Consider the following 12,571-nt stretch of genomic DNA (forward strand, 5'->3'; position numbering starts at 1 on the left):
GGCAAAATAAGTAATTATCAAAATTGCTAACAAACACTCTTCATTAGCTTTCTTTAAGCACATAAGTTAAATAAGTCAACTTATAAATGCCAACAAACATGGTCTAACAGTGGTGTTAAAGCCAGCAGTACATTGCTTGTTTCACACGGTTTTCTCCCCGCAGGCATTTTTATCTTTTACTATCTATAATTTGTTCCACCAACAAACTGAGTTGTGAAAATATCAACGCTCTTCGTTTCGAAATGACGGTCCTCACAAGATACTAATGGTTCTAGTACAACTGATTGCGCAAAGCCTGTATCCATTGAGCATAATTAGTTCATTATACTACGCATTTTGTTAAAATTTACGAATCAGATTGAAGTTCAAATTTAGTACAGGAGGGCCAGTGTCCCCCTTTTTCTCTTTAAGCATGCTAGAGTTAATTCTGTGAGCCCTTCAGATATCATTCATCAATAAGTTATTGTATGTCATCGCCTAAGATGAGCAATTGTATGTCATGGCACTAGGAAAGATAAGCTAAAGTAAGTAATACCACTGCCACCAACCTCCCACATGGGACTGGAAAACAAACGTCACCTTTTCAGTGTGATTTTGTGTCGCAAAAAACTTTCCCTAGTGCAATTTTTGTCCCTTCTGCCAATCTGAGTTTAAGACAGCGGCAAACTAGTTAAAATGTGAGAAGACGAAACCATTGTAAGGAACAGGCACCTAAAATGCTTATGCATCTGCTTCCGCTTCTCTTAGCCTTCATCACGTTCTCCAGTTCAGCAGCTCGGCACAAAGCTTCTATTCACTTTGCCATACCTAAAGAAAAACATCATAAAAAGCCTGAATATCAGAAAACTAATCCATCCCGAATTCATGCATAGAAAGAAAGCTCTTGTTCTATCTCAACTAAGAATAAAATTGGAGGTTTATATCTCATTTGGAGTTCATAAACTGAGAAATACACAACATGAAGCGTGTTGTACTTTCACGGTCTCAACAATAACATCATTCTGAAATGGCAGAATTTTTATATGTAAATAAAAGCAACTGAAATAAATTCCGAACAAGTAGAATCCCTAGTTCTATCCTTCTATACTAACTGTGAGGATAATTTACCTTCGTCAGTACCTAAATTATATGCTCAAACGTGTATGCAAATGTACTATGAGATAAGTGCACATGTAGAAAAAAAATTTTAAAAAAAATCTCAGATCAGTACATGACTAATCCAGTTACTAGGACCCAAAGCCAAACAACACTGGTGAACAAGCTCCAAGCTACTCAATATAATAGCTAACCATGAGATCCCTAATTCAAAGCGTCATTCTCCAGTTGCATGTGCAGGCTTATCCAAGTCATATCGATTTTGCTTCCATTGGAAGAAATCCTTTAGGACCCCTTGCTCCATAAAACAGAAAAATATAGAAAGACAAAAACTCATCAAAGGGAAATGGGTAAAGCAGCAACAGAGAAACAAAAATAGCAGTAGTGCTAGTATGTTTCATGACACGTCCAGGACTCAAAATATATGAAAGCACATATTCTCATTGGCTTCACTTTGTTAAAGCAACAAGTAATCTCAAATTCTATTACCAGAAGTGAGAAGTGCAGAAGGGAAAAAAATGCACCCATAACCTTGAGGTTAAGGGACAAGTTTAATGACCAAACCAACGGCCAGAAGTGTGATTCAAATATTCATTACCTCAGAAACAAAAAGTAAGAAAAAAACTGCTGGGATGAAGAATAAGGAGATTTACAGTTGCTCTATCTGTGCCCCTCCTAATCGTTTCCTTCAACACAACAAACTAGGATGAGTTTTGGATTTTTAATTATCTGGTCAGATCTAGTCAGATCATGGTAACAAATTTTCCAATCCATCATGGGGAAATGTAAGTACTTACGCTAGCATAAAATCGATATTCAAATACCGTACTTCAAGAAACTTGGTCTACTGAAAAGGAACACAACACAAATTAGCATTTTGAATTTTCCAAAAACACTCGGTATAAATGCATTCAAAACAACATGAAGATGCCAACTCCAGAAACTCCACTATTTTATGCATTATATAACATGTAACGTTACATAAGCACAGTGCTTACCTGCATTTTCAAAGAAGAGATACTTGAATTCTAGGGTTCTGGCACTGGCGAGGAAAATGTCCCCAAAGCTGAGGTAAGATGGTTCCATAGTCTCAAGAAGAGCAATAATGCTACCACGTGACTCTAGAAATATATAGGCCCATTATTTATCATTGAGGCTTTAATGCAGCCTTTCATTGCGGGAGACATGGCTGTCGCTATTACATGAGGATGCAATGAGCCATCCAATTTTAGGCTGCCCACACTCGTCTATGCAAGAGATTCTAGCATGAAACCATAAGGCCATTGTCCATGGTACAAGTTCATGTACGGCTAACCGCATATTTTGCAAAACCATCCACTTGTGACTAATGTTACATCGCCGCACGTCTAGAAACAGTTTTTCTCTCAAGCTTTAGAGTGTCATAGACTTCCTACGAGTGTAATTTCAAATGCTGTAGATATATTTGAATACTTTTCGAAATAAGGCCTCTTTCAACCGCACGACCCCAAAAGATATCTAAGATGCCCTTGTCATCAGCATAAGAAGCACTGAAACTTCGATAAAGCTTGAGAGTTATCATTAACCGCCTCCTATACATTTCATCTAACAGATCCGAAGCAACAGTTACTTCCCCCGTTTTCAGATAAGCGTATGCTAGACTAGTATACACAACACTATCTCCTAATATTCCCTTTCCTTGCATAAGAATGAAAATCCGTTGAGCAAAATGAACCTTCTCTCTCTTACATAGCCTTCTTATTAGTGCCCTGTAAACTGAGATGTCAACGCAAAGACCTTTTCTCAAAAACTCTTCGAGCAGTCTTACAATTGCCTCTTCATTGTCTTGATTGCAGTATCCATCCACAAGCCAAGAATATATACAATAACTTGCAGAAAATCCTGCATCAAGCATTTCAAATAACAAATCTTTACCGCTGTCCATCTCCTTTGCCTTGCAAAACCCATGAATCAATGCCTTGTAAGTAAAATTATCAGGTTTCAATCCAGCCTCCAACATCTTACGTCTTACTCTCAATGCAGACTTCAAATCTCCTATCTTGCAGTAAGCATTAATCAATGTGTTACACGTGATATTATCTGGTTCAATCTTCTTTTCATTCATCTCATTTAAGAGTTTATTTGCATCCCTTATTCTACCTTGTGCACATAACTTGCGGAGAATCGAATTATAAGTGACAACACCAGGATACAATCCTTTAGTCTCCATTTCCGCACGCAATCGTACAGCTTCATCCATGTCATTCACTCTGCAATACCCATCAATTAGGGTAGTGTATGTCACATGATTAGGGACAGCACCTTTAATATCCTTAAAAAGCCTTGAAGCCTCTCTCATTCTACCTTCTCTACAATACCCATAAATAAGAGAATTATACGTCACAATATCGGGACACACTCCCCCTTGTTCCATTCTATCTTGAATTGACAAAGATTGATAGTGCATACCCTTCTTGCAATACAAAGAGATCAACGTGTTATAAGTGAAAAGATCCGGAAACATACCCGCAAGCTCCATTTCACTCAACAACTGTTCTGCCTTTTCAACATCTCCAGACTTGCAACAAGCATGGATCAACACGTTGAACACATGCATATTAGCCACAACCCCGATTTTCACCATTTTCTTGTATATTTTCCACACCATATCAGTCAACCCATCCTTCACCAATGAATTCAAAAGCACAGTACAAGCATGCAAATGAGGCTTAAACCCATTAACTCTCATGTGTTCAAACACTTGAATTGCATTTTGGGTCATCTTCAAATTAGCGTAAACTATCACCAACCAGCTCAAAACTTGCGAGTTCGAATCTGGGTCATCACCATTTCCCGTAAGCGAATTCAAAACCGTTGGAGACGACAGGAAATCCCGTAAAGCAATCTTTTCAAGCATGTTTTGTGCAGTTTTGTAGTGTTTTTGCTTAGTGAGGATGTGAATCATAGCCCAAGAAGACTGTAGAGAGTGCTTGTAACTTGGAATTGATTCAACCCACTTGAAAAATGACCAAGAAAGAGAGGACCCATCTAAGGGAAGGCACAGAAGTACTTGGTTAATGATTGTTGAGGTGAGACTAGACCCAATTTTGGGCTTCAAAAGATTGTCCCAGTGTCCCTTCACAACAATTGCACACACGATTTTGACAAATTGGGTTTCATTGGTTAGAGAAACTAAGCTAGCCATCGAGTATGTTATGAACTGTCCAAGCCTAATTGGAAGGAACAAAATTCACTTTACCTGGTTTCAGAAATGCTGTTTGTTCCAAGAAAGCTTGAAAATTCGAACAAGAAGAAGGGTTGCTAAAACCCTAATTCGTGTTATCACCAGAGGAGGGGACCGGGGAGACAACTTGAACTCCGAGGGTTCAGAAAAATTGGCTTGAATGTTACTTTTACCGTGGTGGAGTGGGTTAATTACTCCGGGCGCAAATATCGCAAAAATAAAAGATTAATTTTTTTTAAAACTCTCAATGATGTCACTTGAAACTTTGAAAAATTTATTACTATTTCAAAATGCTTCTGATTTTGTCACTCTTTTTTTTGTTAACGTCATTCTCCTGCAAAAGTATTTTTGCATCAAAAATACACTTGCAGGGAGTAAAAAAGAGAGTTGCAAAATCATTTTCCTTTCAAAAAATGTTGCCCAACCCAATTTATATTTAATTGGTTGGTGGTTTGAAGTCCACTATGTTATATATTTTACTGTATAATGAAAGTTTATGTTATAATTAATTGGATAGTATGGGTATTTTTTTTATTTCATAGTATATAAAATGATAGTAGCGCTAAATCTGAAACAGTACTCGGTATCTAATATCGTACCAGTAAATCAGTATCCATGCCGGTATGGTATTCAAAACTTTGGTAGCCATAATACGTGAAAGTCATGGGTGATTGTTTGTATTTAGGCCTATTTTGGCAAAAATAAGATATGTTGCTTTTTTTATATTCAAAATTTTCCCCATTTGTTAGTTATGCGTCAAATTTTTATGAATTGTTGATCGTCTCAATTAGAGGAATTGAAAAGGTAAAAAAATCATGATCGAAACTCATAATTTTTCGAATAAAGACAAAAATAAGCCAATTTTTTTTTTCCCCATGGTAGGCCTTACCCATGGCAAAAGTACGAACTTTGAAGTCAGGTCGGGTCGGGTGGAAATTTAAACTAGTGCTGCTCAAACACAAACTTGGGGCATTTTATTTTTTTAATGGCAATTTTTTTTTTCCCAGTCAACAATTGCAACGCTCAAGTGTTCCTCTTTTGGTGTATAAAAGAAATTGAAAAAAAAGTAATAGTATAAAATAACTTTATTTTTTTTACTAGAATAAATCAAAATTATTTCAATTTTCAGAGATTTCTCTTCCGATTATAAATATAATAATAATCATGCCATGTAAATACAATATTAGTAAAATATTTGCAAAAGCATCTCGTGCCAAATTTGGAAAAAGCCTTTTAAATGTAAATCTATGACCTATTAATAAACTGGTCTTCAACAAAGAACAAAGATGAGAGCCAGTTTTGAATTACAAATTGGTTGAAAAAGAGAAAGAGAGCCTTCTTATTGAAAAGGATGTTTATCACTAACAAAGGTGAGATTTAGTGAAGGTACACCCCGAGAATCCAAAACACAAGGAACGAACTTGTTGTTTTGCAAGATCTCCAGAGTTTCCTGTTACGTTGTTGAGACGGCTCATATTTTCTTACTTAACAAGCCTTTGTTTCTTTTGTGTCTTCACCGGTTACTGATCGCAAGCAACGCCCTTTTTGATGCTCGACGATGTAGCATACACTGCACAGAGAGTGCTTAAGACAGCTTTGTAAATCTATTAAATTGTTCACATCATTAGGCACGCTTCTCTTTTCCCTTCAAAAAACGAAGAGGAAGGAAGCAGTGAAGGCAAGGCTGGAGTGGAAGCGAAACCTAGCTCATTAGCAAATGAGCACAAATCCAAAGGATAAACCAGAACCGCCAATTGACGAAATCGGTTAAAACCAAGAGCCCGTTTCAAAACGAAAAAAAAGTCATTATTTTTTAAAAAGACAATTTCAAGCTCAAAAATTATGGACTTATTGAAATATAAAAATATGCAATATAGATCTTGTTTGAAAGATCTCATCGAGATCTTTTATACGATGCAAAAAAAAAAATTATAAAATTATTTTTCATGTATATTATTTTTGAATTTGAAAATGTGAAATAAGCTGCTTATTTCTTAAGAAGGCTTCTGGAACGGAGCCTAATGATCAAACAAGAAAACTATTCCTTACTCCGTTACAGTACCACAATTCCTCGATACGAGCTGTAGAGTTTGGAAACAAAATTGCAGTAAGGAACACAAATACTTTTTAAACAAGCTTGGTAACCTACCTACATCGAGAAGGGCATCAAAAACCTGCAATGGACAATGTCAAGCCGACAAGTCCTCCTTAGGCACTAGGCAATGGTCCAAATGCCTGATTAGACAACTGGCTAGTCGGCACCTAGGTGCCCTTTATCCGCCCGGCTAGCTCATAGTGATTTTCACAACATTGGCCATTTCATATTGCCCCAAAAACTATGAGTTCACGAACAGTCAAATCAGCTCAGAGCTAACATCATGATTCATGAAGCCAAAGCAACATAGTAGCAAGCCCCATTTACACCTAGAGAACTACCAGTTATGAACAAATATACAGGTGCTCTGCACTAGCTGTGTCAATATAATATACAGGTGCTCTGCACTAGCTGTGTCAATATCACACAATAGCTTCTGCTCCCAGAAAAAGAGCGCTTTCAATAAATAACAGTATGATAAGCGAACAATAGTATAACCACCTCGGGAAATAAGTTGATGGTTCAACACCTTAAAGCCATCAGAAAAGCCATTACAGATCCAAGACCAGATTCCACAACTGTCGTCCACGAATAAAGACGACTAGGGCACCAACACCCAATAAAGAAATAACGGACTAATGGGGGCCTAATGGAGCGACAAAAATACCATTTATTGTGCTCCGACTCATGAAAGAAAAGACAATAACAAACAAATTCAAGCAAAAAATGGAGAAAGACAACAATATTTCTGATTCATTTCTACTTCTTCTCAACTTTCTCGTCTTCGTCGCTCTCACTCCAACAGCTATGCAGAGTTGACCTAGGAGATCCACAGCCACCATACTTGGTAAAGCTGTAGTAAACAACAGACCCTCCTTTTCCAAGCACCTCATGACTCTTCTCTCCACAGAAATATCCCTTCAAATCCAGATCCACACCAGAACCAAGTTCTTTGCCAGCATCAGAGCTCAAAGCAATAGAAAACTCATTCGGCTGGAAGCAAGCCAACACCCTCTCAATCAAGTTGTTCAAATTCACAACCTTCAAATCATATCCCACTGCTTCAAAACTAGCGTAACTGAATCCATCTTCCGGGGTGACATGAATTGTGGAAACTGCGCTCCCCTCAATAGCATTCATGGAGTAGCCACAAGGATCGAATTCAAAGTCGCAAATATTAGAGTTGGGAAGAATCTTCCTGATCCCAGAGTTATCAGTCATTGAAGTAGCAGAGCTTCCGTCGGTCTTGTAAAAGACAGATGCCTTATCCTTGTCCAAAGTGGTCATACACATTTCGAGAGTGTAAACTGGGTCCAAATCATTGGTGGATTCAGCCGAAGCAGCGTAGACATGCCATTTCTGTGGTTCATCATCACCACCCATCACGTAAGCCTTGCTACCAAACCCAAGCCTTCCAAAATGGCTATCGAGGACGGATACTTCTTCAGAGAAGTTGCGATGAGGAAAAGGCTGGGCCCCAGGACAGATAAAGCTTCCACGAGTGTACCTCACAGATTTCACAGAAAGGGAGAGCATATCGGCAAACTTCAAGATGGATGGGATAGAGAGTAGCAGTTTTGTAGTCCCGCAAGTTTTGATGATGATTTTGTAAGCGTACACAAACAGGCTAGATTCAGAAAGGACATAAGAGTCAACTTCATCATTTGACAGTGAGCTGACAATGGTGCATTCAGCAAGAGTTAAAAATTCATCCAATTGCGATTTGGATAAAGAGCGGAGGCCCCTGCCTCCAGGGTCAGAAAAGATCCCAGGTTCAATGAACGATATCTCAAGTCTCTTTTCATATCCTTCAAATCCAATAGCAGAAACTGACAAGGCCATCTTGCCTTAAGGGAAAGAGACGCTGTTGCAAAGTGAGACGAGAGGAAGACGAGCAAAGTAGAAAAGCAACAAAAACAAATGTAGAAATATTGAGGACTTGGCCACTTTTGGCAGTTATTCTCGATTTGGTGAATCTCAGGATGGCTTGCGCGCGCACTGCAAAACATTCCAACCGTAGGATGGAGGTAGCATTTTAGAACATAGGAACAAAGAATTATTTATTGCGCATCAAGTTACACGATGCTGTATGATACAAAAGTTAGAAGTTGAACTTACGTTGGAATAAGCAGCAGATCTGAACTTCTTGATTCCACCAGCGGGTCGAACGTCTTCAATGCTGTAACCTAGGGGAGCTTCATAAAACAAGGATTTACTACTGCTAGACTTCTTTTTCCCACCTTTAGTCTCCATTAGATCATTCAATCCTCCTGCACAAAAAAAAAACCAAACCAAACTCATTACCAACTGCAAAGAGTGTATGCCTCAAAACAGTATAACATCAGATCAAGATATGATGAAAGAATTATGTTATTTATTTCACCATGTCCGTGTACAAGCAATTCAGTAGCACAACATGAAGAAGAAAAAAAAACATCTCAACAGATGAATTTGAATTATCCCCAAGCAGTTTTTTAGAACTATACCCAAATGATGCTTTACAAGAAAGTGCAAGGCACGTTTTTGAGCGCCACTGTTGCACACAACTAGCAGTATTTGAGAAAAAGATTAGCCCAAAAAACTCATCGGGTATACTCCTTTAGCAAGAAACAGGCACATATCCAAAATCCAAATGATTACATGACCTTAGAAACTTGATCAGCAAACGAATAGCAAGAAACTCATCAGGTATACATCCTCATTTAAATGTACCAAAGGAGATTCATCTCCAAAAAGAGGAACATCAATTGGCTCTTGGTTACATACATTGAATGGCACAAAAACAATAAATTTTCTCATCCGAAAGGCCCAAAAAACTAATTGGTTGACAGATGAGACGTATACAAAAAACTGGAAAAATAAAATTGATAGACTGAACAGCAGAACAACATTATAATTAACCCCAATGTTTCGAGGAAAAAAAACTAACAGCAAAGAACCCATAAAGTAGAAGGTAAAAAGCTAATTATGTGCGAAGAAATATGTTCCCCAGCACTAATAGAAGCAGTGTATCAAATTTATGCAAGCTTCATGAAGAAATACAGATCTAGGTAAACTGAGCCCTTCTTGTATGTACCTCATTTTAATGTTATAAAGATACTGATCCCTATCAGATATGAAAGTTATGACCCATGAGGATAACACATAATCAAAGACATACAAAGTAGAAAGTATCTGGACATATCCCTCGAAAGAAATATCCGAAATCATGAAAAAGAAGGTAGAAACGCAGAACAGAAACACCGTACTTACAAATAATAAAATTATCACAGAAATCCAATGGGAAGGAAAGAACCCACTTCGAGCTTCAATCAATCAACCCTAGAAATCTGAAAGAAACACAAAACCATCCATCAGCACACAAAACCAAGATAACTCAAAACAACAAACAACCATGAGCGACCATATAGATATCATATCTGGGACATGTGATTCACGATCCAAACGAAAAGGAATCGGAAACAATAACCATATACATCCACGAATCTAAACATACATTGTTGAACTAAAAACCTAAACCAACATAGATAAGAAATTGATAAAAAAACCAAAACATAGGGAAGGTAGAAACGATCAAGATACTTATTCTAAGAAACTGAAAACATGTCACGAACAAAAATCAGGATAGATACAGATTATCTGAAACTATTCAAGACGACATAAATCTCCATGGTACCACACGATTAGGCCTCAAGCAATGCTACAAACACAGGTTCGTGCACAGATTCGGACACACGTGGGTCTCACACGGTAAATACGGGCCCACTCACATCGGACAGTCCTGGACACATCTATCACCGAATCCATGCACTCGGGTCTGTGTCCGTCTCTCATAATTTCTTTATGCCTCATGTCAGTATGTCACCTCGTGAATAGAGGTAGCGCAGATTATAATACTTCCATTGTGGCTTCATTATGGAGTATATTTTTTTCCTCTGTAATTTGCTCATTTTCATTGCCCCTTTGGTTGGAGGGGATTTCATGAGTAAAGAAAAAGAAAGGATAATGATTTCTTATCCAATAACTCATTTGGATTGAGCATTTTGGTGAGAAATGGAGAAAAAAAGTACAAAAAAGAAACATTTTGATTGGGCACTGCCCCTTCTCACCCAATTTCACCATTTTCTCACCAAATCTCACCAAAAAATAGTGAGATTGGGTGAGAAAAGGTTCCCCTTTCTTATCCATCCAAAGGGTCAATGAATTTCTCACTCTTCCCCACCAAAAAAGAAAATCACAATCACACAGCTATATACATGTATAAATACATACGAGGAAGGTAGAAACGAGATCCAAACAAGATCCGCGAAAACCAGAACGAGGTGCAAGGAGGATTAGTGGCCTTACATGATTCTCGATCTGATCCTGCGGCGATGAAAACAATAACCCTAGTTTCTCTTTTTCTCTTTGTTTTAGTTGAGTAATTTATTTCGGAATCGCAATGAGTGAGAGAGAGAGAGAGAGAGTTTTGCTTTGGGTGTTGAGCGGTTGAGCGAGTGGGGGGTTGGTTCGAATATATAGAGGGCGTGGTTGGGGAAGGGATTGCCATGCGTTCTGGAGATATTCACGGGATTGCCACGGCCCTTAGCTGTGAAACAGGCCCGTACTTTCTCGGAAAATTATTGGCCACTCATTCTTCCGTTTCTTACGGGATTCCTTTCCTCGGATAATTCGTGGCTGTGAGGATTACCGGGCCCACCGGCCGGGAAAACTTACTATTAGTCGGGGCCACGTGCCAACCACACATCTTCCCAATTTTTGAAACAGAGGACATCACTGTTCACCTCTTCCCAACCGTTGGAACGAAAAACTCGAGTCACTTGGGAGTAATAAAATTTGAAGTGGTTACTTTTTTTTTTCCTCAAAGTAGGATCTTTTTTTTTGGGGGGTCCGAGGTGGGGTAGGATTGTAAACGAGTCGAGCAAAGTCAAATTTTATTATGTATATATTTGCTCGGATAAGGTCAAGGTTCAAGTTTTTTTTTTTTTTTTCCTGTTATTTGAATAAATCATACTTTTAATACCAACCGCACATAAGGAGACTTTAGTTTTCGATTTCCGCTTGTTTTACATCCCGAATTTCTTTACTTATGTAGTAAAAAAATTTAGGATCTTAAACTAACTTTTTACGTTAGTTTAACATTCCGGATGGTTTTATCAAGATTTCGGATTATTTTGCCATAATTTCTGTATTTGTCATGATTTTGTCATGATTTATGCGTATTTGTCATGATTAAAAGTATTTTAGATATTACTCCATTTAAATTCAAAATGTCGACTTAAGTATTCAAACCTAGTAAGATAAGCACCTAAATAAATCTACGAAACATGATGACTAATTAATTTCTTCTATCCAAATACTACCATATGAGTAAATAAATGAGGTTGCAAAGACCTTTTATTTAAATAAATAACATATATCAAGGGCACATATAAAATTCGCGTCAACTCTCCAAAATCTAGGTGTGGCATTGTTTTTTTTTTTTTTCTCTTTCATTAAATCTAATGTAGGGGGACTTGGGAAAGGGTGTATATGGGTGCTTATAGAAATCGAATTCAGCTAGGAAAGCATCAACTGTACTCCACTCCACTTGCAATGTCAGCATTGCTTGGCCGGCGAATAATTATTACTCCTTTCGGCCTCTCAATTTTTTGCTACCAAAATTCATCACCTTTACCCGTCAACATTCAAGAAACGTCACGTATTATTATCAAATAAACGCATTTGCTTTTCAGAATACTACAGTAGTACTAAAAGACCAGTCTACCCATACAGACAAAAGGGTACAGATTGTGCACAGATTTTTTGTGGGTCCCATACAAATGATCCGAGCCGTTCATTAAATGTAAAACACTTTTTCAAGGGTCTCTATGAAAAATCAGCTCAATCCGATACATATAAGTTTTCGACCTTATTATTTAACTTTTCATTGAGATTTTGAGAAAGTGAAAAGTTAAATAATTGGATCAAGCACCTATAAGTATCGTATTAAGCTGATTTTTCTTAAAAACCCTTGAAAAACTGTTTTACATTTAATGAACGGCTTGGATGGTTTGTGTAGAATCCGTAGTGGGCCCCGCAAAAAATTTTGTGCACAATCTGTGCATGTAATATCTGTGTGGACAGATTTTCTGGTACTAAAATAAGTAAATAATGCA

The 12,571-nt window shown here is 37.7% G+C and overlaps 2 protein-coding genes and 1 long non-coding RNA gene across 4 annotated transcripts; 1 reads left to right on the top strand and 2 right to left on the bottom strand.

Annotated features, from left to right (window-relative positions):
* Positions 1-443: 443 nt before the first annotated feature.
* LOC131304576 (pentatricopeptide repeat-containing protein At5g38730) lies at positions 444-4,486 on the bottom strand. The gene is made up of 2 exons (XM_058331847.1): positions 2,094-4,486; positions 444-807 (listed from the first exon to the last, which is right to left on the bottom strand). The coding sequence occupies exon 1, from the start codon at positions 4,277-4,279 to the stop codon at positions 2,507-2,509; it is 1,773 nt and encodes a 590-aa protein (XP_058187830.1). The 5' UTR covers positions 4,280-4,486; the 3' UTR covers positions 444-807; positions 2,094-2,506.
* Positions 4,487-6,564: 2,078 nt separating this feature from the next.
* On the top strand, positions 6,565-7,352 carry LOC131304579 (uncharacterized). Its single transcript, XR_009192434.1, has 2 exons — positions 6,565-6,775; positions 6,811-7,352. It is a non-coding gene; the product is annotated as an uncharacterized LOC131304579 (long non-coding RNA).
* Positions 6,887-10,911, bottom strand: LOC131304578 (S-adenosylmethionine decarboxylase proenzyme-like). Of its 2 annotated transcripts, XM_058331849.1 has the most exons (4): positions 10,761-10,911; positions 9,666-9,742; positions 8,532-8,683; positions 6,887-8,411 (listed from the first exon to the last, which is right to left on the bottom strand). In XM_058331849.1, exon 4 carries the CDS (start codon positions 8,253-8,255, stop codon positions 7,173-7,175), a length of 1,083 nt encoding a protein of 360 aa, XP_058187832.1. In that variant the 5' UTR covers positions 8,256-8,411; positions 8,532-8,683; positions 9,666-9,742; positions 10,761-10,911; the 3' UTR covers positions 6,887-7,172. The 2 variants fall into 2 exon arrangements, with proteins under 2 accessions (XP_058187832.1, XP_058187833.1); XM_058331850.1 differs by lacking the exon at positions 9,666-9,742 and having other exon boundaries at positions 10,761-10,894.
* Between the last annotated feature and the right edge of the window lie 1,660 nt (positions 10,912-12,571).

The sequence above is a fragment of the Rhododendron vialii genome, chromosome 10a, assembly GCF_030253575.1.
Source record: "Rhododendron vialii isolate Sample 1 chromosome 10a, ASM3025357v1".
In the NCBI taxonomy this organism is placed as follows: Eukaryota; Viridiplantae; Streptophyta; class Magnoliopsida; order Ericales; family Ericaceae; genus Rhododendron; species Rhododendron vialii.

Excerpts from the sequence above, each read along its gene's own strand:
- LOC131304576 (XM_058331847.1), bottom strand. The coding sequence starts at position 4,279 with ATGGCTAGCTTAGTTTCTCTAACCAATGAAACCCAATTTGTCAAAATC.
- LOC131304578 (XM_058331849.1), bottom strand. The coding sequence starts at position 8,255 with ATGGCCTTGTCAGTTTCTGCTATTGGATTTGAAGGATATGAAAAGAGA.